The following is a 24,109-nucleotide window of genomic DNA, read 5'->3' as shown; positions in this document are numbered from 1 at the left end:
TTTGTTTGTTTCACAGGCCATATGGATGTAGTTATTGTGTGTGTGTTGCATGTGTCCCCCTTGCGTTCTGACCATAAGGGTGGGACATACACTCACACAAACAGCTATTGGAAGCTCCAGACCTACAGGAAAATCCCACTCACTCACTCAACCAACTCTTTTAAGCATCAGAAACTACAAGTCTTACTTCTAAGGCAAGCTTTTGAGCCTCTCCCCTCACCTCCCCTAACTCGTAAAAGATCTATTTCTTGTGCATACTCCGAGTTCTTTAATGCAAGACCATCACCACCAACATGGTCGCACAATCTCCAGAATAGGATAAGCGTATATCCTCCAGTCACAAGAGCCAACTTTTCAAAAATGATTCAGGATGCTAAACTCAACAAAATTCAATGCTCCCTGATCAGAGAAATTGAGTTTACTTCACGCACACACAGAGCTGGCACCTATACCTACCGTAGGATCACCATATAACTCCAGAAAAAGGAGGACGGCTTAAGACATCCGGGTTTTACTTCAATTGTCTCAAACTGCCCTCCTTACTTCCATTATGGTAACTCTATCTGTACCTCCAGCAATAGGTGTGCAAAACGCTTCCACAAGTTACGGGTGTTTTTTGGGTTGTTGGTTGGTTTTTTTGGGGGGGTTTTTTAACTCACGCGGTCTGATTTTACTGCGATTTGCAGTTTAAGATTACTGTTAAGACTGCTCCGACCTAGACGGCCAAGAAGTCCCACCAACCACGTCTCTCTCCTTCCCCCTCTCACCTGGCTGTCGTTGGTCCAAAGGAAAAGCCTCCGCCTGCTGCTGTTCCCGAAGCCCCTAAGGTGGTAGTGCCCGTTGATGCCCCAAAGGAGAAACCGGTGGCCATGGCCGGGCCGGGGCAGCACAAGCTCTTTACTGTGCGGGCAGTCCCGGCACCGCTCGCCGGCCGCAGGGAAAGTAAGGGGTAGCCGGAGCGTGATTTACCGCCAGGGCCCCGTCACAGGCCGAAATAACGGCAGCACTGAGCTAGTGACTGCGCAGCAGCAGCACCAGCACCAAGCGCCAGAGGAAGAAGAAACTCAAGGTGGGGGGAGGGGGGGGAAGCACACGCTACCCACAAAACTAAACAATCTGCGTCGCGCGCCTCCGAACGCTCTGCAGCCCCGCAGCTTGACGGGATACTAGAGAGCCCCGCCCCGACGGCGTACGTGTTAAAGGGACAGGGATGGAAAAACACTTGTCTTAAGGAAAGGCGATAAGTTGTGTGATCTGCCTACACAAGCAAGGGACCGGGCACTGTCCCCCGGCCTGAACCCTAACCAGTCAGGTTTTCAGGATATTTGCAATGAATGTTCACGAGCTAGATTTGCTTGCAATGGAGGCAGGACATGCAAATCTAATCATGAATATTCATTATGGATATTCTTAAAAACCCAATTGGCTGGGGTTCAGGAACCACCTAGGGATGGATCCCCGCGTGGGCCTATTGGAAGGGTCTAAATTTAAAGGACCCTTCTCGTTATCAAGGTGGGCTTTGTGTAGCAGCCTACCTGTACAGTCCAGTGTTTATGTTTTTCATTAGTGTGATAAATCTGTTTAGAGGACTGTCTGGGTGCCCGGACAGACTTTCCAAAAACCCAGCAATTCGTCCAGGTTTTGGAAGGCCCTGAGCTCAGGGCCACATATGAAGGGCTTCTAAGCATGCACAGATGTGATGCAATAATGTCACACACATGTTTGCATGTGTGTGATGTCATTACATAAAACATTTGTACATGCTCGGAGGCCCTCCAGATGCGGACTGGTCTCAGGGAAGAAGAGATGAGGCTTCTGTGAGGTTGGGGCTGGGAGCAGAACGGGGCATGAAGGGTGGAATGGGGCAAAGCCGCATGTCCCCTTTTTTTCCAACAAGAAATATGGTAACTTTAACTGATGAAACCCTGATGTTTATCATTTATTAATGCTTGTGTCAATACCCTATAATACTAACAGTAACAACCAAGCAAAATATTTTAATATCTTCCATCTTCCAATAGACAAAATGTCAATGCAGAAGTAGGTTACATGTAGTACGAAAAGAGACCATGCAAGTCCAGAATACATATTTCTAGGTCAGGACTGAATTACCCATAATACATATTAACATTAAAAAATTTTAACACCTTATCCCAGAGAGTCTGTACTCCCATACACTCCAGATACAAAAACGGAGTGTACAAACGGTGCCTAAAATGGGTGCTGAAAAATATCAGTATTAAGCATGATTCTATAAAGGGTGTGCAGATTTATGCCTGCAGAAACCTGGTGTGAATGTTGGCACCCAAGTTGGGCTCACAGACCCATCATGTAACAACATGTGCAACATTTCAGAATGCACCTGACATGCTCAGTCTCTTATCACTCTATAAAATATTCCTCATCTTCAAAATAAGGATGTCAGGTATTCATATTCCAGATTACCTTGCACCAGTGGCATAGCCATGGGGAGGCTTTGGGGGCCTACCCCCCCCCCCCCAATCGGGCTCAGGACCCATCCAGCACTGTGGCAGACAGTACATGGCTAGTGAGGGTGCCCAAGCTCTATTAGCAGAAGAATTTCCCTGCCAGAATCCAAACTACACTACTTGAGCAGCAGGAAGTCGACAGGGTGCTCTGGTGGCTGATGTGGCACTTAGAAAGCGTTGAAGTGTTAGGTGACAGAGGCTGGTGCAGCCTACTGACTTCTGCTGCTCACACCTATATGTTTCTGGAAACTCTATAGAAACTATTTTTTGGCACTATGGGTTCTCAACTTTGGAATGATCTCTCTGCATGTTCAACTGGAATTGTCATTGGATAATTGTAAGATGATAATTGAAGTCCTATTTATTCACAAAGGCTTTTCCTGATTGATTTGCTGTGCTATGGTATGGCTTAGGGCTCCTTTTACGAAGGTGTGCTAGCATTTTTAGCGCACGCACCGGATTAGCGCACGCTAGCTAAAAAACTACCGCCTGCTCAAGAGGAGGCGGTAGCGGCTAGCGAGCATGGCATTTTAGCACGTGCTATTCCGCGTGTTAAGACCCTAACGCGCCTTCTTAAAAGGAGCCCTTAGTTGATGCTTGACCAACACAGTATTCTTCATCTTCATTTTTATCCCAATAAATAAATCTTGATTGCTATTTGTATTTCTTTTCCATGCTACCTTGTTTCTTTCCTATTAGTTATTATAGTTCCTTTATTGGCTTTTATGGTTTGTTATTGTACACTGTTCAGAAAGATTGCTAATGGTGTAGTAAATCTAATTTCAATAAACTTTAAATTTGGAAACTTGACATGTGCATCTTGGAATTGCACCCATATTTAGGCACACAAATCTGGGTACCATTTTTTACCTATTAAGAAACCTGAACGCTGTCCATAAATATTTTGAAGAGTCAATCTTTTTTCTTCTTGTCACAATCTTTTATATTGTCCCAGACTGATTATAGTGATATTGTCTACTTAGGATGCTCTAAGAGTCTCCTGAAGAGAATGCAGACTGCACAGAATGTTGCAAAAAGATTGATCTTTTACATCTCTAAGAGTAATAGGGTTACATCTCATATTATAAAATTACACTTGGCTTCCAGTGATTGCTAGAATTAGCTTTAAGCTCTATGTTATGGTCTTTAACATTCTGTATGGTTTGGCTCCACAATATTTAGTGGATTTAATCACTTTACTAGTAAGAAGGATAGTGCACTCTTCTCGTAATCAATTTTATATTCAATTTCCATGTCCAAAGCTAAACAGTTTAGTCAATGGTCTATTTCTTTATCAGGCCTCTTCTGTTTGTAATGATCTTTCTTTTTTTCATAAGAACGGAACATAAGTACATGACATTTAGGAAGCTCTAGAAATCTTTTTTTTCCACATTTTTTATTTAGAAATTGTTGAACACAACATAACCACAACATTCAGAAACATAGCCCACATAGAAAACAAGTGATAAGAAAGTCTATCACGTTGTTCGTCGCGCAGACCATAAAGACTAAAAAACAGACTGCAACTACCTCCAACTCTCTCCCAACCCCCTACCCCCACCCCTACCCCCAGCACTCCAGTGTCAAAAGTTCAGGAGAGCACTTCGGGCTCTATGGGATAAATTAATAATTTATTTTTTAAGATATTTGTTTTGACTAATTGACATGGTTATTTTTTTTCTTATTGTATTTATGGGCTATTTGAAGAATCTATTCACGGATTAATATTTCCAGTAGAGTATTATTTGATTTTAATCTGCCATGATCTCCTTGGGGTAGGGGCAGAATATACATTTTAATGAAATGTAACCCTGATCTCACTTGCACCGTCTCGGGGCACCAGCTAGCTCATTGGGTCAGGCACCTGCAACCCCCCCAAAAAAAAAAAAAAAAAGTCTGATTTGAAGCTGGGCACAAGCCAGGGCCAGATTTACTTCAGTAAGCCAAAGGATAATTTTCTCAGGGGTCCAATTACTTCACACACACACATTTTTACAAAGCCGCAAGAGCGGTTTATAGCATAGGCCGGCGAGTGTCAAGAGTAGCGCAAAGCATTCAATGCGCTAAAAACCACTCTTAAGAAAACCAAAAAAACTCTGTGGAGTGACAATGTTCCTAAATGGACTTTATTTGAAAGTGTCAAAGTTCCAAAGGTACACTGAAATCATCCACATAAAAAAATCCATCCACATAAAAGCCTTAAAGGAACTTTGACACTTTCAAATAAAGTCCATTTAGGAACATCATCACTCCAGAGTTTTTTTTGGTTTTCTCTGGATTTTCTTCTCTGTGGATATTTTGGGGTCAATTCCTTTTGTTTGTTGCCTAAAAACCACTCTTGCAGTTTTGTAAAAGGAGGGGGGGAGGGACAGTCTTTTACTTAATTGTAAGAAATCAAGCTGAGACCCGGGACCCGGAAGTGACATCAGAGAGAGCGTCGATGGTGATGTGGGCATCAATGTTGCTCACACCGGAGAAGTAAAAAATGTTTAGGGGAAGAGAAGGGGTGCACGTGTGTGGCAGGGGGAGGACCGGGGGGGGGGGAAGGGTGCAGAGAGGAGGAGGGGTGCCAGCTTCTCTAGCAAGATGGTGCCTGAGGCAGACACCCCTCCTTACTACACCACTGGGTGTAGTCTCCAGAATTGCACACAATATTCTAAATTAGGTCTCAACAGAGTGTAAATACAGGGGCATCAATACCTCCTCTGTCCTACTAGCCATACCTCTCCCTATGCACCCAAGCATCCTTCTAGCTTTCACTGTTGCCTTTTCAACTTGTTTAGCCACCTTAAAATCATCACTTATTATCTCACCAAACTGTACCATTCCCTTTTTTTTGTTTCAGCCCAAGTGCATGACCTTGCAGTTCTCTTTTTTTTTTTTTTAAATGTGGAACGCTTCACGAATTTGCATTTCATAGCATGAAATTTTAGCTGCCAAATTTCAGAACATTATTAAAACTTCACTAGGACCTTCCTCATGTTATTCATACTATCAGGAGTGTCTACTGTATTGCAGATTTTGTTATAATTCGCAAAGAGGCAGATCCTACCTGACAACCCTTCAGCAATATTGCTTACAAAAATGGTAAAAAAAGAACAGGCCCAAGAACTGAACCTTCAGGCACACTTAGGGTTACCAGATGTACGGATTTAATCGGATATGTCCTCTTTTTAAAGGACTGTCTGGGTGTCCAGATGGATGGTAACCCTAGGCCAGGTGTTAGCAAACTGTGGCTCTCAAGCCACATGCGGCTCTTTGACCACGTGGCTGCAGCTCTTCTCTTGCTTCAATGGGCTAGCGGCAGCAATTTATAAAATTGCCTGCTGCTAACCCAGAAGCAGGGCAGGTATTAGAGGAGGCCAAACAGGACAGCTCTGGGGGCCCCCTGTGGGCTGGCAAGCCTTCCCCTTTCTTTCAGTGCTGGTCTAACACCACACTCTCCTTCCCCATCCTGCTGACAAACTGATCATGGCAGCGATTCTGATGCACTGCCTGTAGCCTTCTCCCTGCTTTCCTTCTGCCTTGGTCCGCCCCCATTGATGTAATTTCCTGTTTCTCTTAGGCAGACCACAGCATAAGGAAAGCAGGGAGGAGGCTGCAGGCAGCGCTTCAGAATCACTGGTGCAGGCAGTTTTTCAGCGGGAAAAGGAAGGTGAGGATGACGTCAGGCTGGCACTGAAAGAAGGGGAAAGGCATGCTGGCTCAAAGTAGCTCTCTGGACTAGCTGGCTTTTTTAAAAAGTAGAATGGGAGAAAAGTTTAAAAGACATGCCAGACTGGAGGTGGGGGCAGATGAAATGAAAGGGAAGAACTTGTGGGGCCTGGAAAAGAGGCAACAGTCTGGATGGAGAGAAGAGAAAAGGAGAGAAGTTGGATGTGGGATGGTGTGGAGGGAGGGGAGGAGAAAGAGACACTTGAAGGAAGACAGTTGGGAAAGAAAGGGAGAGATGGTGGACCTGGGGGAAGAAAGAAAAATATAGGATGGGAGGGTAGAATGATTGGGAAGAGAAAGGGAAAGAATGGTGGACCAGGGAAGGAGGGAGAGATATGGGATGTGAGGGCAGGTGGGAAGAGAAAGGGAGAGAAGTTGGAAATGGGAATGAAAGGAAATGTTCAAGTCCAAGTTAAAAGCTCACCTCTTTGAGACTGCTTTCAACTCCTAACTCTCCTCCTTGGGTTTTGCATCCCCAACCCTTTATGTCATGTCTGTCTGTCTAAGTTAGATTGTAAGCTCTTCCGAGCAGGGATTGTCTATTTAATATCAACATGTACAGCACTGCGTATGCCCTTTAGCGCTATAAAAGTGTTAAATAGTACTAGTAGAGGGAGAAATGTTAGGTCTGGGGTGGAACATAAAAGATGCAGGATCTATTTTTTTCCCTGCCATCCTATTGTTCAGCATCAAGAGGGTAGGGTTACCAGACTTCCAGGAAAACCTGGACATGTCCTCTTTTTAGAGGACTGTCTGGGTGCCCAGATGGACTTTCCATAACTCGGCAGTATATCTGGGTTTTGGAAAGCCCCGACCTCCCAGCTGCGTCTGGAGGGCCTCTGAGCATGTGCGGATGGCATCACAAATATCTGCACATGGTTGGAGACTCTCCAGATGTGGCCTAGAGGTCAGAAAACAAGGACAAGGCTTTACGGGGCAGGGCTAGAGGCTAACTAGAGGGGCAGAGCTAGAGGCAGAATGGGGCATGGCCCTGTGTCCAGGTTTCTACAGACAAAAATCTCATAACCCTAATCAGGAGCCCCCTCCTTAATTTCTGCCCTGGGCCTCAGCATGTCTAAAACTAGCCCTACTTGGAAGCCTCTCCTCTGCTGCATCCCGCCTTCTCTCAGAACTTCTTGTTTCTGCTTATGTGGGATGTGACAGAGGAGAGGTGTCTGGATTAGCGGCAGTCAGCTGTTAGGAATTTCCACTGACCCATTGAAGCAAAAAAGAGCATATATGTGAGTGGAGATGGAGTGGGGGGAGAAGGAAATATGTTACAGGGGGGATGAGAAGGTGAGAGTGAGAGAAATGGTCATAAGGATGGAGGGGAGGGAGAGATGCTGAATGGAAAGAGAGGGAGATATGGACATATGGGTGGAGGGTAGGGAGAGATGGTGTATGGGGAGAGAGGGAGAAATGGGCATAGGGGTGGAGGGGAGGGAGAGATGGTGCATGCAGCATGCTGATGTTTCACACTGCCAACATTGAGTAGCTGATCTTTATTTGCTTTGATGCAGCGGTGGTATTGCCATGAAATGCTGGTCTCATTAAATTGGTTTTTTTTATACTATGTAAGTACTTGAAGTTTTGTTTTTATATTAAATGCATATACAGTATACTTATGTCACATTAAAAATCATATCTCAGACCCTCTTCTCTACTCATTGTGGCTCTTTGTAAATATTGGGTCAAACATTTAGGATAAAATGGCTGTTTGCTTTAAAAAGGTTGCTGACCCCTGCCCTAGGCACACCACTGGTAACATCCCTTTCCTCAGAGAGATCTTCATTGACCACTACCCTCTGTTGCTTTCCACTCAACCGGTTCCTGACACAGCCCGTCACTTTGGGGCCAATCCCGTGGGCACTAAGTTTATTTGACGCCTGTTAAAGGCTTTGCTAAAATCTAATACACCACATCTAGCACACTATCCAATTCTCTAGTCACTTAGTTAAAGAAGTTAATCAGATTTGTCTGACAAGACCCGTCTCTAGTGAATCCATGTTACCTTGGGTCCTGTAATACACTAGATTCCAGAAACTGCACAATACCCGGTTTTAAAAGTGTTTCCATTAATTTATTTGCTACTAGCCTGTAGTTCTCTCTTCTTCCTCACTTCCACTTTTGTGGACAGGGACCACATTTGCCTTTCATTGGTCCTCTGGTACTATTCCTGATTCTAGAGAAGCATTGAAAAGGTCAACCAGTAGAGCCACCAGAATTTTCCTAAGTTCCTTCAGTACCCTCGGATGTACACCATCTGGACCCCATCACTTTGTTCACCACACCTCCAGCCCTATTTGCGTTTGTCTTCTGCATTCCGCTCCCGGCACTTCCTGTGAACACAGAACAGAATTTTTTGTTAAGCAATTCATCCTTATCTTTATCAGCTTTTACATATTTATCCTTTCACCTTTATTCTCACAATGCCACTTTTGCACTTTTTACTATCACTAATATAAGTAAAACTTGTTTTATCACCCCTCCCATTTTACCATGTCAGCTATTTTTTTTTTCCATTTGCATCATTGCTTTCCTGACTACTCTACCAGCCTCTCTTAACTTTCCCAGATATATTAGCCTGTCTTCCTCTTTCTGTGATCTTCTGTAGTTTATGAGAGCTAACCTCTGTTCCTTACCTTTTCGACTACTATTTTTGAGAACCAAAGCGGCCTTATTTTCCTCTTGCTTTTACTTACTTTCCTTACAAAACGGTTTATTGCCCTTACAATAGCTCCTTTTAGTTTTGCCAACTGCTTTCCTTCTCCTCCAGATATTTCCATCCAGACAACAATTCCTTGACGTAATCCTCCATCTGAACAAAGTTTTTTTTTTTGTTTATTTTAAAAAGTCTAGGACTTTTACTATTGAATGAGCTCTCTCTACACCTGTCCTAATATTAAACCACATCATGTGGTGATTACTGAGGATGGCTTTCTATACTATCCGGGGTATTCTCCTGGATATTCCCCACTTACCTCCTCTGGCTCCATTGAAATTTAATCTTCAGGCCAATTGACAGCAGCAGCAGGTTCACCACGCTGCTGCCAGCCATTCCTATGATTAAATTTCAGTGAGGAGGTAGGTGAGGGACAAGGGAGAGTCATAGGGAGAGAGTGAAACACTGTTTTGCTGGGGGGGGGGGGGTTGGAGGGAGGGGGATAGAGAGAGAAACACCCATGGGAGGGGATTTGTGTGTGTGTAGAGAGAGAAAGCAGCACCTATGGAGGGATTGGATGGAGGGAGAGAGAGAGAGAAATACCCATGGAGGGGGAGAGAGAGAGAGAAGCACTCATGGGGGGGTGGGGAAGTTGGGTGGAGGGAGATAGAGAAGCCTAAAGGGGTACAGAAGATGGGAAGTGGGATTAAGAAATGGGTGAAAAGTGGGGCAGTACAGGGGCAAGACTGGTGAACAGTTGGGATGCAAAAAAGAGGATATGTGGCTCTGCCCCATTCCACCCCTATTACTGTCCCCACAAAAACCTCATCTCATCTACACCATGCATGCTTGGAGGCAGTGGCTTAGTAAAGGGAGGGGGGCGAACTGCCCCGGGCGCCATCTTGGTGCGGGTATCGACACCTTTCCGTCCCCCTCGCCACGCTCTAGCACTCCTTTCCCTGCTGTACCTCTTTAAAATATTTGCCAGCGCGAGCAACTACTCTAGCCTGCTCCTCGTGTTGGCTTGGCTCCCTCTGAAATCACTTCCAGGTTGCAGAGCCAGGAAGTGATGTCAGAGGGACAACCAATGCCAGGCTTTAGAAGCTATTCGTGCTGGTGAAGATGTAAAGAGGTATGGGAGTGGGAAAGGAGAGTGCGATTGGCATGTGGGTACGGAAGGAGTGGGGGCACTGCTTTGGGCACCACCCACCCTCGCTATGCCACTGCTTGGAGGTTCTCTGAGCCTTCTAAAACCAGGACAAACTGCTGGGTTTTGGAAATCCCTCCAGGCATTTGGACATTCCTCTTAAAAGAGGCCATGCCCAGGTTTTCTCAGACATCTGGTAACTCTAACTTGGGCCCTCTGATTCCCATCTTGGTGCTCTAGTCCAGTGGTTCCCAACCCTGTCCTGGAGGACCACCAGGCCAATCGTGTTTTCAGGCTAGCCCTAATGAATATGCATGGAGCAGATTTGCAAGCCTATCACTTCCATTATATGCAAATCTCTCTCATGCATATTCATTAGGGCTAGCCTGAAAACCCGATTGGCCTGGTGGTCCTCCAGGACAGGGTTGGGAACCACTGCTCTAGTCACTAAGCTACTCCTCTGTCCCATCCTGGACATTAGTAATGCTTTATTATTACAAGTTTTCTACAGCTTGTACGTCTGGAATGTGTTTTTCAGTCTAGAGCTCTGTTTTCTACTACTACTATTATTTCTAGAGGCTACCAGAGGTATGTAAAACTTGATTAATAATACAGAATTTACATACATATGGCATTTTCTTCTTCTGAAATGGCATAGTGGGGACAGTTGGATAGAGGATTATTTTCTACTGTCATTTTTATTTTTTGCTTTATTTTATATTACTTTGGCAACAAGTGTAAAAATGATGATGTAAATAAAGTTATGTGAATTTGAAAGGTCAAGTCCCACTGCTGTAGCTGCAGACCTGCTGTCTTTGGCTGATGAGGAAGTACAGGCGGCCGCCGGAGTTTCCAGTAGTGGGCGCTGTGAGTGCAGGGCTGCGGCGCGGGTTACACGGACACAGGGACCCGGAAGTGAGTCTAGGAAGCTGAGAGCATCTCTGCCGCCGCCTATGCAGTTTCCTCTTAGCTTTCCGTTGCCGCTCTCCGAGGATGGAGCACATCAGAACCACCAAGGTACTTTTTTTTTGATGGTGTTAAGATATCGCCACTTGCTGGGGGAGGGGTAGATTAGGTGGATGTTCTTCCGGAGGTGCGGGTGTTTTGAGATTGGAAAACGTCTATGATTCTGATGGATATGAATTGTCCTTGTTCTCCCTTGGTTGTAGGGATTGCGTTTCGCGTGTGCGTGAGAAATATGGGTTGTCTCTGCTTTCTTGAGTCGAGCGGTCTTTAATATTCCGCTCGAACAGAAGATTTTATAAGATCTATGGTATTTTAATGTTTTTATTCATCATCTGTCAATTGTAAAGCACGACTTGTACTCCTGATTAGGTTCATCTTGCACAGGGGTCTCAAAGTCCCTCCTTGAGGGCCAGAATCCAATCGGGTTTTCAGGATTTCCCCAATGAATATGCATGAGATCTATGTGCATGCACTGCTTTCAATGCATATTCATTGGGGAAATCCTGAAAACCCGACTGGATTGCGGCCCTCAAGGAGTGACTTTGAGATCTCTGATCTAGCAGAGCTGAAGTGGTGTCAACATATTTAGCATATTTTAGATCAGACATGGGCAACTCTGGTCCTCAAGGGCCGGAATCCAATCGGGTTTTCAGGATTTCCCCAATGAATATGCAGATCTATTTGCATGCAATGCTTTCAATGCATATTCATTGGGAGAAATCCTGAAAACCCGATTGGATTCTGGCCCTTGAGGACCGGAATTGCCCACCCCTGTTCTAGATCGTCTTTCAGTAGTACTCATTACACTTAAAATAATCAAAGCATAACGTAAGGAAAAAAATAGAATAGTGAGTTAAGAAGTAGGAAATAATACATCAAATGGTGGCAGAAGAGGACACCAGAAGAGAGGCATCCAGCAAACTCAGAGCAGTGTATTTTACAACCGAAAAATAAACAAATGAGCAGTAGGTAGAAGTAGCCAAGAGGCAGCAAATACATGTCCCTGTAACAAGGAAGACATCAGGTTAAAAGTCCAACAAACAATAATGGAAATACTGTAGAAGAAAATCAAACTGCACCACAGCTTAGAAACCAGCCAGACGTTCATACTAGGAAAGCTCAAGTGAAGAAAAATGTTTTAAATGCTGGTCAAATTAGTGGTCAGATATGGAAGTTAGTAGAATACTGCTGCAGATCTACATGTCAAGATCTTTGTTGTCTCATTTATGAAATGTTTTTTCTACAGTTATTTGGATGCTGGAAAATATAGCACATGATTTATTGATATGCATATGTAAATGAAATGTTAGCAGTAGCTGACCTCATTGAGGTTGGCATAACTTGCTGGTTCTCGACCAGAATGATGGAATACATTATAATGTGGTCACCAAGTGCTGGGAGAAATGTCACCAAAGATTTGACATAGGCAGCAGCATGCACATGTTCCTGCAGGCTGGGAAGAGTATGAAGGAAAGAGCTAGATAGGTGAGTTCCCTATAACGACTCCATAATTCTGCTTCCTCCTACCTCCAGCAATGACTGTTGCCACAAGCCCAAATTGGAAGTGTTGCAGGCCTTTCCCCCCTCCCCCCTTTTCTGGAGTAGGAACTAGAAAATGACAAGGGGATGAGTACCCGCAGATAAACGAGAATCAGGATCGGAGACAGAGCCCGCAGGGATGGAGACAGGGAGAGAAACAATATTTGTTCTTAAGTGTTATTCTCTAAAAACTTGAGACTAATATCAATATGTAAAAGCTTAACACATCTTAGACAATTGGCAGCTGAATTAAATTATTAAAAAAAATCCCAACAAGCTGCTTTTGGATTTAAATGAACTACTGTTAAATGACACCAGTTGTGTCTTGTTTGCCGTTGATGTGGCAACAAGAGTCTTGCCTACTGTTCAGACTCCTACCATCTGCAACATCTTCTATCACATGCTCAAGCATTTTACCATTACTGCAACAGATTCATCCATCATTGTTGGCATCAAGGAACATTTCCAGCATTGAATAGACACTTAGGGGCAGATTCTATAAACGGTGTCCCAATTGTTGGCTGTGGTAAGTGTTCTACTGCTGTCTAAACCAGCCAATCAAGATGCACATTTAAAAAAAAAACCCTGAGGCAGACCACCTATACTGTAGGCATTTGTCGAGGTTGAGGGAGATGTGTCGGGACATTTAAGCTCGCTCAAGGTTGGGTGTGGGTGTGTTTTTGCTCAGAAGTGGCCTTGGGTGAGCTTAAGCAGCCCTAGGTGTCTTCCTAGGGCTGTGATAGACATCTGAAATGTAGGCCAGCAAAATACTGGCCTACATTTCAAATAGATGCAGCTTCTGAGCTGACTGCAGCAAGGGAATTCCCCTGCTGCAATCAGCTGAGCATCAGGGAACCCTCCCTACGAAGTCCCCTGACAGGAGAGATGCTCACTCCCTCCTGCTGGAACCCCTCACCACTTCGTACCTCTTTATAGAAAGTCCGGCCTGAGGGATGCTTACACCCTCCTTTCTGGCATGCCAGCCATACCAAAATGGTGGGCCTTCCCCTTCCCTGTGCATTCTGGGATGCACTGGGGAGGGGCCTAAGATTCCGATTGCCTCAGATGCCTAAGGCCTCTCCCATAGGTGGCCAGGACACAAAGACACTCTTAATATCTGGAAGAGAAAGAATCCACAGCCAGTATTCTGCGATGGAGCCCATTTCCACTATGTGAACACAGATTTTGGTGCCTGCGTGCAGTAATCCAACACCCAACAACACTAATCCTCCCCATCCCAAATCATTATAAATCATACCAAAGGACTCTGTGGCAGTTTAGACCAACCTAGCAGGCGATATGCTTAGACTAGAGCAGTTGCTTTTTGTGTGGCAGGTGTTAAAATGTGGAACACATTGATGGAGTAATTACACCTGTGTGCTGACAGAAATTTAAAAAAATATTTGAAACTTAACTCTTTGTATCTACTTTCATATAAGGAAAGATTTCTGTTTGTGCAGGCACTAGATGGAAGTGGGAGAGAAATGTCAAGAAGCTTTTTGTAATGTTACTTTTATACTATGTATGTTTTATTTGGAAACTGTCTAGATATAGGCAGTATATAAATTTTACAAATAAATACATTTTGTAGGATGTGAAAGCATAGAGTTGCAACAAAAAGACTGGTGCAAGCACAAGACAATCACAATGATATTAAAAGAGTTGACTTAAAGTTTCCTTCAGCTTTATCATGGTTAAATAAATGACTTAAGAGCAGACTCTCTAACACTCGCGCTAAAATCTGATGGGCCACTGTCGTGGCTGTAAATGTAACAATTTGAAAAAGACAAATCATTCTCTAAAAACCATGCATGCAAATGAGGTTTGCGGAGAGTCGCTGAGGGTCACTAGATTTGAATGGGATGAGTCGCTGGCAATAGCGATCGGCACGTGCACAAATTTTTTTTTTTTCAAAAAGAGAGACCCCCAAATGAAGATCAGCAGGAGAGATGCCCACTACCTCCTGCCACAGCAACCCCCCCCGATACCCCTCTGGCAGCGGATGGATGCCCGTTCCCTCCCGCCACTGCGGCACAAACCTCTGACACCTACTTTTGGCAGCAGGAGGGATGCCCACACTGTTTCTAGGCTTGAATCAGGGAAGATGAAGATCCAGGGAATAATGGGAATACCCAAGAGTCAGAAAGTTGGAGAATATGCTTTCTTACATAAAAATCTGTTATGACACTGCTTCTCCAACTCTCCTGCTATGCCTCAGAACAAGTCTGCATGTACAGGGAACCATGTGCTAAACCTGCCCAGAGAATACCTGCCAGAGCCATAATAGTAAAGCTGCTGCAAGCAATGAGAATGCACTTTCGAGAATCCTGTATACGCCAGCCAAAGCTGTGTGTGCAGATCTGTGTGCGTTGCTGATATGCTCATTCAGCTTAATTACTTAACAATCCAATCAGCAGCAATAATTTTCTATAGAAGTGGATTCAAACTTTTTGGAAGCAGTTCATAGTTGGTTGGTCAGCTATTTGGAAATTGAAAGTGAATCCAGATGAATGTGAATTATGGTATCTAGGAAGGCTAATTCATTTTTGGTATTTCCATGTTTGGGCTGAATTTTAGTTGCAGCCTAGTTTAGGGAGTCTTTTACTGAGGCATGCTAGCCAATTTAGCACACGCTAAATGCTAATGCCCATTCTGTGGACGCGTTGGCATTTAGCGCACACTAAATTGGTTAGCGCGCCTTAGTAATAAGATCCCCTTAGTTTTTTATAGGTCTTTATAGATTATTTTATTATTTTATTTATTTATCATTTTAAACATTTTGTCAAAATTAAACATTTCATACAGAAAGATTGATTATGATTAACATTTAGAAAGAAAACAAATTTTTTAATTCACAAAAGATATCTAACAATCTCAAGTCCTCAAATTCCTCAATACTAGATCCAAGAATACTCAGAGTGATTTATAGAGCAAATTCATATAATATATGTTACAAAAGCAAAGATGGCTGATGACTAGGTTGTGGAGCTTATCTTTCTAGTCTATCTAACTTGATGTTCCTTCCCTTTCCAAACGTTTCAGAGACAGAAAACTAGTAAGTTGCGACGGTTCACAAAACACATATTTCTTTCTTTATGGATTACTAGCTGATGCCCTGGCATTGCACAGGTATTTAATTATAGCAATAACACAGTAAATGGATTGAAATAAAGATACTTTATAGTGGTGAATGAAATTATTTTTTTACAGCTTTATAAAAAGTACAATATTCAAATTATAATGTGAAATATTTGACAAAATGAATACAATACAACTAACACAAAACTTGATTATAAACAACAATTTTAGTTTCACCTCCAGGAGCAAGAACATATAAATTCACCCTTGATCAAGCAACATAGAGTTGTCCATGGGAAAAACAGGGGGATCTTAAATCCACTCCACAGTATGTAATAGTCAGTCCCTGTGATTTGTTGATTGTGATAGAGAATGCAAGTCTCACTGGAATTTGCAATCTCTTAAACTGAAAAGGAAGATCTGTTGGAATAAGTGGCATCCAAAAGTTTCAGTATTGATTTAAACAATTCAATATGTGGAAACTCAGGTTGAAAAGAAACTCCATGCAGTTTGTTCCCGGTTCAGAATGGAACCTGTGTTCCTAGTTCAGGATATGTGAGTACTCATGTAATGTAATAACATTATGAACTGGGGTGCATGAAGGAAACAGTTACAAACACAGTTAGAACATGCAAACTCTATATGTATGGTGTCCGTGGTAGAATAGAAACGATGTCCCTAGTGGTTATAGTGTCATAGAAAGTGTTTTATAGTTGGAATTACTGTGAGAATGGCAGCTTTTTACATTTTTTCCATTGACATGAATGGGTGAAATCTGATTTTCTGTTTGTAGCTCTGCACACGTGGGCAGGTGGGCCGCGAGACTCCCAGAACATATCACCCCAGGTAGTGAGGGATCTGCATACCAAGTTTAGTTCAAATCGGGCAAGCCGTTTTTGCGTTGGCAGCTTTTTACATTTTTGCCATTGACATGAATGGGTGAAATCTGATTTTCTGTTTGTAGCTCCGCCCACGTGTGCAGGAGGGCCGCGAGACCCCCAGAACATATCACCCCAGGTAGTGAGGGATCTGCATACCAAGTTTCGTTCAAATCGGGCAAGCCGTTTTTGCGTAGGCAGCTTTTTACATTTTTGTCATTGACATGAATGGGTGAAATCTGAATTTCAGTTTGTAGCTCCGCCCACGTGTGCAGGTGGGCCGTGAGACCCCCAGAACATATCACCCCAGGTAGTGAGGGATCTGCATACCAAGTTTAGTTCAAATCGGGCAAGCCGTTTTTGCGTTGGCAGCTTTTTACATTTTTGCCATTGACATGAATGGGTGAAATCTGATTTTCTGTTTGTAGCTCCGCCCACGTGTGCAGGTGGGCCGCGAGACCCCCAGAACATATCATCCCAGGTAGTGAGGGATCAGCATACCAAGTTTCGTTCAAATCGGTCAAGCCGTTTTTGCGTGATCGCGGCACATACATACATACACACATACATACCTCCGATTTTATATATATAGATTGATTGATAAAGATTTATTCACACAATTGTTATGTTCTGTTATCATTTATTATTATAGGTTTTTTGGGGGTTTGTTTGTTTATTTTTACCAAAGATTACCTCAGAAGCATATGAGAAAACTATCGGCCTCTTTTACAAAGACGCGCTAGCGGCTACGCTGCGCTAATGGCCCCGAAGCCCATAGAGATTTAAAGGGCTTCGGGGGCTGTGGCTGTGTAGCAGCTGCTAGCGCGGCTTTGTAAAAGAGGCCGTATGTCTTGTTCAGCTACAGATGACTGCAGTTCATGGGATTATATTACCTCTTTACTATGTGAATCATAGTGCTTAATGTTTTTACAAACTTGGGCTTGATGACCTATATACGTTTTTGATTAATTATGTTCTGAGTGGATCTCTGAGATCCTCTCAGTAAGCGTCCTTAATCGTACCAGGGCTCTCCAATGAAAAATTGGGTTCAACTGGAAATAAAATACATTTAGAATTTATTGATCAGTGTTACAGAACAAATTACCATTTAAATCATGGTTGGAACAAAGTTACCTTTTTTTAGGAAATTACTGAAGGATTGACTTTTCACTGCTGCTTTTTAAGAATTTGTGTGTTGAGCAAGGGACATCAACGCCTTTGTGAAAGCTTCAGGTTTGAAAACAATAATACATGCAAAATGACACCAGCGCAAGGTTTTTAAAATTATAACCAAGATTTATTGAATTATTGTTTCTATTTTTCCATTATTAGATCAAAAGAACAGCATCATTGCTTAACGTTGCGCTAATGGGAGATCATTAGAGGTGCCAAAGGCTGGCCTTCTCCTAACGGTCTCGTTTTACTAGCTCCAAAATTCCTATTATATGCTGTTGGCTTTTCGTGACATCATCATCATAATCAACCAATAACAATCCTATGGGTGGTCTTAAAAGTTGGACAAAGAAACATTCCTCCATGTTTAAAAGTTATACAAAGTTTTCAGAAAATTACTTTTGATTTCTGAATTAACATTATAACATTCAAGAGAATCTATAATTATTAACATGGTGCTGAGAAATTCTCAGCCCTAAAGGAAAAAACTCTTCCTAAGCTGACAGGTTCAAATTGCACAGCCTTACACAGAAACCTTACTTTGGAGGAAGGGGGGGCAAATCCCCCTCTCCTCTCCCTGAAGCGTGGGCTTCCAATGCCCCCCTTCTTCCTATTCTTGAGACTGACTCTAATTACTTCCAGATGCTGCCTTAGGATTTTCCTTAGTGTTTCTTCAGGTTTAAAATATATAAAATATGTTTTTCAAAGCAACACAGTCCTACACTTCAATCCAATCATATTTGTTTCATTCACTCTTTGCTTGGCCAAGCTTTCATTCATTCAATAAATCATAATTTTCATTCAAAACTACATCCAATTCAGTTTGGGGCACGTTATCCTTCTTTACCAGTCTAAAGCAAGCACATCTGGTGTTACGTGGCTGGGAGCGGGAAAAACTCAGAGAGGACAAAGAAGGCAGAAAACTAATCACTGGCACAAGATGGTGTCCAAACAGAGAACCCAAACTGGATTCTATGTAATCATGTAATCATGATTTCCACCATGATTTGGCTCAACAGCAAAGTACATACACAGATATTATTATGCTTTCCCTTATATTAATCCTTAGTGTGTTTTTCTCTGGCCTTAGCTACATTATATTCAAATTTTTATTCACCTGTTTTTCCGTACGCTTCTATTTGGGCGTGGTCCTTAACTAACACAGATGTTTGTCTAACTAGAATTACCCAGAATCATACGAAAAACTGGCCTTTTGTAGAAAAACGTCCACAAAAATACTGCACTATCATGCCCTAACATCCATTCCCATTTCCGTCCCATAACCAGCGCTGGCCACGAGCCACGACTCAGTGTTTATATATTTAAGGATTGTGTACTTTATATTTTGAATTTATTTTATTGGTATTTGTTTTATTCAATATACATAAATAGTAAGGGCTCCTTTTACTAAGTTGCGGTAGCGTTTTTAGCGCGCGCTAACCCCCGCGCTACGTGGAAAAACTAACACCAGCTCAATGGAGGTGTTAGTGTCTAGCGCATGCGCTAAAACCGCTAGCGTAGCTTAGTAAAAGGAGCCCTAAGTTGTATGATTATATAGATCCTATCAGTTTGCTAGTTGAAGTTCACCATGGTGCATCCTTTCTGAGATGAAGTGGCATAACAAATTTGTTAATTTAATTTATTAAATCTAAGTAGAGTTAAATAAATAAAATAATGTTGCTGCTAAATATTGGAGGTTGTGGTTATATGAATTGAACCGCATGTTCTATTTAAGTGTTTTGTGACATGGAAATACCTTTTTCTATTTACAGGTAGAACAGGTGAAGTTACTGGACCGGTTTAGTATCAGCAACAAATCAACAGCAGGGACTCTCTATCTTACAGCAACTCACTTGTTGTTTGTAGATGTGGCCCAAAGGGAGACCTGGGTAAGAATGAAATTTACACTGCAGACAAGCAGATGCAACAGAACTTGTTTTTCATGTTTTATCTCCTTTCATTCCAAGTGCGTGAGTGGCCCACTGTAGAATAAACCTACCTTCCCCTAGCAAACTTGTTTGATTTAGCTACGCCCTCTTCCCCAGGCTCTTCCCCAGGCTGTATTTTTTCATAGTCTGACTTTTCTTGGAGAATCAACTTGCTTAATTATAGCTTTATGGGGTTTAATCCTTAGGTGGAAGGGAAGTGAGAGGTTTTTGTATAGTTTGGAGGGAAAAGGGTAAGGTGGTTAGAGTTAGTCTACTGTGGAAGGGGGAGTTCTTTTCCTGTCCCTGCCCCATTCCTGCAAGCTCTATCCTCTTCTGCACAAGCCTCAAACACTTTAAAATCATAAGTGTCGGAGGCTTGTTTGGTTAAGGCAGAGCTTACAGGAATGGGACAGGGACAGCAACAAAACTCGCAGGGATGGGATGGGGAAATTGAGTTTCTTGCGGGGACGGGAAAAGATTTGTCCCCGTGTCATTCTCTACTGTACAGTTACTACAAGTTAGGTCATAGTTACAAATGCATAGTTACAAGTTCAGTCGCTTGCATTGTATCAAAGAAACAGTGGCATGACAATTTGATATGTAGATACTATGTTATTTGAGTGTTGTACGAGGTGTGTTCAATAATTTATCTGCTTGGGTATGAAAGAAAGTAGCAAGCGTGTTGAAACAAGTCTGTTCATGTTGTGACATGTTTCAAGGTTACTCATGCACAGTTGTGGCTCAGTGTGAGTCTAACATTCCAAAAGACAGGATGTCAGGAGAGTCCTTGTGCGAATCAAGTAAGAAACTGCTAGATTTGGAGCACCGTTCAGTGATAAAAGTTTTCACGAGAGAAGGGAAAAAGCCAAAGGAGATCCATGAATGCAGTTTATGGTGAGTGTGCCCCATCTTCTATAGAAATGCCACAGGAATGGGAACTGATATCATGGTAATCCTGTGGCAATGGAGATAACAGGCTGGTTATCCTATCTCATCCAAGCCTCAGTGAGCCCTCCCTGGGCCTACCTTAACAGTCCTAGTGAGCTAGTGGCCTCTTTGGGGGCAGGAAAGAACTCCACTCTTTTCTGCCCACTGCCGCTGTACTGCCTGGTAACTCCGCTTCTTCAGATTGACTGCTGAGACTTGTGACAGTCTCAGCAGCCATTATGAAGAAGCGGGGTTACTGAGCAGAGCATTGGCAGCGGGCAGGAAAGAGGGAGGGTTCTTTCCTGCCCCAGAAGAACTGTCATCTACTGTGTGAATTTCTTGCTTCACTTGTAAATTCAGTTATCATGCTTATTGTTCAGTGTTGCTTCCTTGTAAACCCATTTGTTCTGATATCGGCATCCTAGCTTCAGTTAGGGGCAGAACCGGCCCGAATATTATTTGCGTTTTTTTAATATGCACAGGCCGGCTCTGCCCTTAACCCCCGCGAATACGGAGGGGGATGTGTAAAAAAGAATGTATGTATATTTTACAAAGCTTTGATTTGTAGGCATGTTCATGGAGCATGAGCATGAGCAGAGACTGAAGAAACTACAAAGCCATGGAATAGAAGGAGATATACTAAGATGGATAGGCAAATGGTTAGAAAATAGATTGCAGAGGGTGGGCATAAATGGGAAGTTCTCGGACTGGGAAGAGGTAACGAGCGGTGTACCCCAGGGATCGGTTCTTGGGCCCATCTTGTTCAATATCTTCATAAACGACCTAGAAGATAAAACAGCAAGTAATTTAATCAAGTTTGCGGACGACACAAAACTATGTCGGGTAGTTGGGACACAAAAGGACAGAGAAGAACTTCAGAGAGATTTGAACCAGCTAGAGAAATGGGCAGAAAAGTGGCAGATGAAGTTTAACATAGAAAAATGCAAAGTGATGCACCTGGGTAAGAAAAACAAGGAACATGAATATAAAATGTTAGGTATGACACTGGGCAAGATCGAACAAGAAAGGGACCTGGGGGTACTGATAGACAGGACCCTGAAGCCGTCGGCTCAATGCGCAGCGACAGCAAAGAAAGCAAATAGGATGTTGGGCATGATAAAGAAGGGAATCACAAGTAGATCGGCGGACATCATAATGCCGCTTTACAGAGCAATGGTCAGACCACACTTGGAGTACTGTGTTCAACACTCGTCTCCCTACCTAAAGAAGGATATAACCCTACTGGAGAGGGTGCAAAGGCGAGCCACGAAGCTAGTAAAAGGTATCGAGAATTTGAGCTACAAAGAACGCCTCGGAAAACTGGGATTGTTCACCCTCGAGAAGAGAAGACTGCGAGGAGACATGATAGAGACTTTTAAAATACTAAAAGGATTTGACAAAATAGAGCAAGAAACATCGTTATTCACATTGTCAAATGTGACTCGGACAAGAGGTCATGGACTGAAACTGAGGGGCACCAGGCCCAGGACAAATATTAGGAAGTTCTGTTTCGCACAACGAGTGGTGGACGCTTGGAACGCTCTCCCTGAGGAGGTCGTGATGGAGACCAGCATTCTGGGATTCAAGAGCAAGTTGGATGCACACCTTCTTGCAAATCACATTGGGGGATATGAGTAAACAAGGTTTCTCAGCAGGGAACACCTGGCTTGGCCGCCGCGGGTGCGGGTCGCCGGACTGGATGGACCTAGAGTCTGATCCGGCGAAGCCATTTCTTATGATCTTGCGCAGGAGTAAATGTCTGCACCTTCTTTACCCTTAGTATGGTGGAATACCCATATAGCCACTTCATCCCCCGTCTCTGGAATCAGTTGCCCGCCCAGATAAAATCTCAAGTCTCGCTGAAGACCCATCTCTTCAACTGAACAGTGCCTGCTCTCCTCCTTTCTCCCTCCTGCTCCTTCCTGCCTCCTACTCCCTGCCTTCTCATGCTTCCCCTCCCCTCTCTCCTGTTCTCACTCGCCTGTCTCTTCTAGGAATGCCTTCGTGTAATTTTTTGTGAATGTCAGTTGTAACCCGTTCTGAGCCCCTGGGAGAATGGAATAGAAATCGAATTAAATAAATAAATAAATAATGGTTAGAACAGTGAGTTGAGAACCAGGGGCTGTGAGTTAAAAGCAGTTTCAAAAGGGTGGGATTTTAGCCTGATTTTGAATAGGAACAGAGATGGAGCATGATATATCAACTCAAGAAGTCTGTTCCAGACATAACGTTGTAGCAAGATGGAAGGAATGGAGTCTGGAGTTGGCTAGTAGAGGTGCAAAGAACAGAAAAGAGTAACGATGAACAAAGTTCCCGGAAAGGGGTGTAGGGAGAGATAAGAGATACTGAGGAGTTACAGAATGAATGCATTTGTAAGTCAGTCAGAGGAATTTGAACTACAGTACTCCCCCGATATTCGCGGGGGTTCTGTTCCAGGAACCCACACAAAACTTGAAAAACCGCAAATACATTTTTTCGTGGGGGAGACTGGAGAGGGCAGCGGGAAAGGCAGGAGAGAGCAGCCGGAGCACCGGCGAATGCAAGAAATCACTCGCTATATGCTCTGACCGCCTCTTCCTGCACTAAGTCAGGCCTTACCAATCAAAGAGCTGCTTGTCAAAGCAGCTCCTGATTAGTAAGGCCTGACTTCGTGCAGGAAGAGGCGGTAGGAGCATAAAGCAAGTGATTTCCTGCACTCGCTGGCGCTCCGGCTGCTCTCTCCTGACTCTCCAGCTGTTCTCTCCTTGTTGGCGGTTCGTGGTCGGAAAATACCGCGAATGACCGGTACCGTGAACAGCTGACTGCGAACGACCGGGGGAACACTGTATATGCAAAAAAGGATAGGGAGACAATGAAGGGACATGAGGAGATTTGATGTGAGCAGGAGAGAAAACCATAAAGTTGTTAGGCAAAATCAAGTACATCAAAGCATGAGCCAAGTGTTGAAGCATGTACTAGACTAGAACACAGAGTGCTAATTTTGAAGGCTCCACTTGTCTGCTCTAAAAATAGGATGGAAGCTATCCACTGTAGAAATTATCTCTATAATAAAACTCTAAGCTGCGCATGCGCACTTCCACTTGCGTTTTCCGTATGTCCGTGGCCTGAAGAAGTGCGCATGTGCGACTACAACACACTCGCGGCCCTGTGGGGCTGTGGCAGCAACCAAGTGGTGGAGAGCAGCCCCGCTCTGCCCGTTGACCCTCCACAAATGCGACTACAACACACTCGCGGCCCTGTGGGGCAGTGGCAGCAACCGAGTGGTGGAGAGCAGCCCCGCTCCGCCTGTTGACCCTCCACAAACTTCCCGGTTCCAGCGGCGTAGGCAGCACTATAAACACGCTGCTTTGCACCCTTCTACTGCCGATTTCCTCTGCCGCGTCTCTGATGACATCATCGGAGACAGACGCGGGAGAGGAAATCGGCAGTAGAAGGCCGCGAAGCAGCGTGTTTAAAGTGCTGCCTATGTGGCTGGAGCCCGGAGGTTTGTTGGTGGTGGGAGGGCCAGCAGAAGGCCAGAACAGCAGAACAACGGCAGTAAAAGAAGGGGGAGGGGCCGAACGGAGCAGGTAAGAGAAGAGCAGATCGTGGTAAGAGAAGGGAAAGGG

The 24,109-nt window shown here is 43.8% G+C and overlaps 2 protein-coding genes across 4 annotated transcripts in view; one reads left to right on the top strand and one right to left on the bottom strand.

Annotated features, from left to right (window-relative positions):
* Nucleotides 1–1,167, bottom strand: part of NUP58 (nucleoporin 58) — a 157,448-nt gene extending 156,281 nt beyond the window's left edge. The window contains exon 1 of one of the 2 annotated variants that reach the window (XM_033948332.1): nucleotides 768–1,167. In XM_033948332.1, coding sequence (XP_033804223.1) covers nucleotides 768–871 — 104 coding nt within the window. In that variant the 5' untranslated portion in view covers nucleotides 872–1,167. The remainder of the gene's footprint in view (nucleotides 1–767) is intronic. The other variant, XM_033948331.1, reaches the window with a different exon arrangement.
* An 8,755-nt stretch (nucleotides 1,168–9,922) lies between these two features.
* The window catches only part of MTMR6 (myotubularin related protein 6), a 71,266-nt gene continuing 57,079 nt past the window's right edge, over nucleotides 9,923–24,109 (top strand). The window contains exons 1-3 of one of the 2 annotated variants that reach the window (XM_033949313.1): nucleotides 9,923–9,997; nucleotides 10,791–11,029; nucleotides 19,419–19,535. In XM_033949313.1, the coding sequence (XP_033805204.1) occupies nucleotides 11,006–11,029; nucleotides 19,419–19,535 (141 nt within the window). In that variant the 5' untranslated portion in view covers nucleotides 9,923–9,997; nucleotides 10,791–11,005. Of the gene's footprint in view, nucleotides 9,998–10,434; nucleotides 10,601–10,790; nucleotides 11,030–19,418; nucleotides 19,536–24,109 lie in introns of those variants that run through there. The other variant, XM_033949312.1, reaches the window with a different exon arrangement.

Source organism: Geotrypetes seraphini, chromosome 6 (assembly GCF_902459505.1).
Source record: "Geotrypetes seraphini chromosome 6, aGeoSer1.1, whole genome shotgun sequence".
Classification (NCBI taxonomy): Eukaryota; Metazoa; Chordata; class Amphibia; order Gymnophiona; family Dermophiidae; genus Geotrypetes; species Geotrypetes seraphini.
Note: the sequence above shows the minus strand (reverse complement) of the source record. Positions and strands in the feature narration are given on the sequence as shown.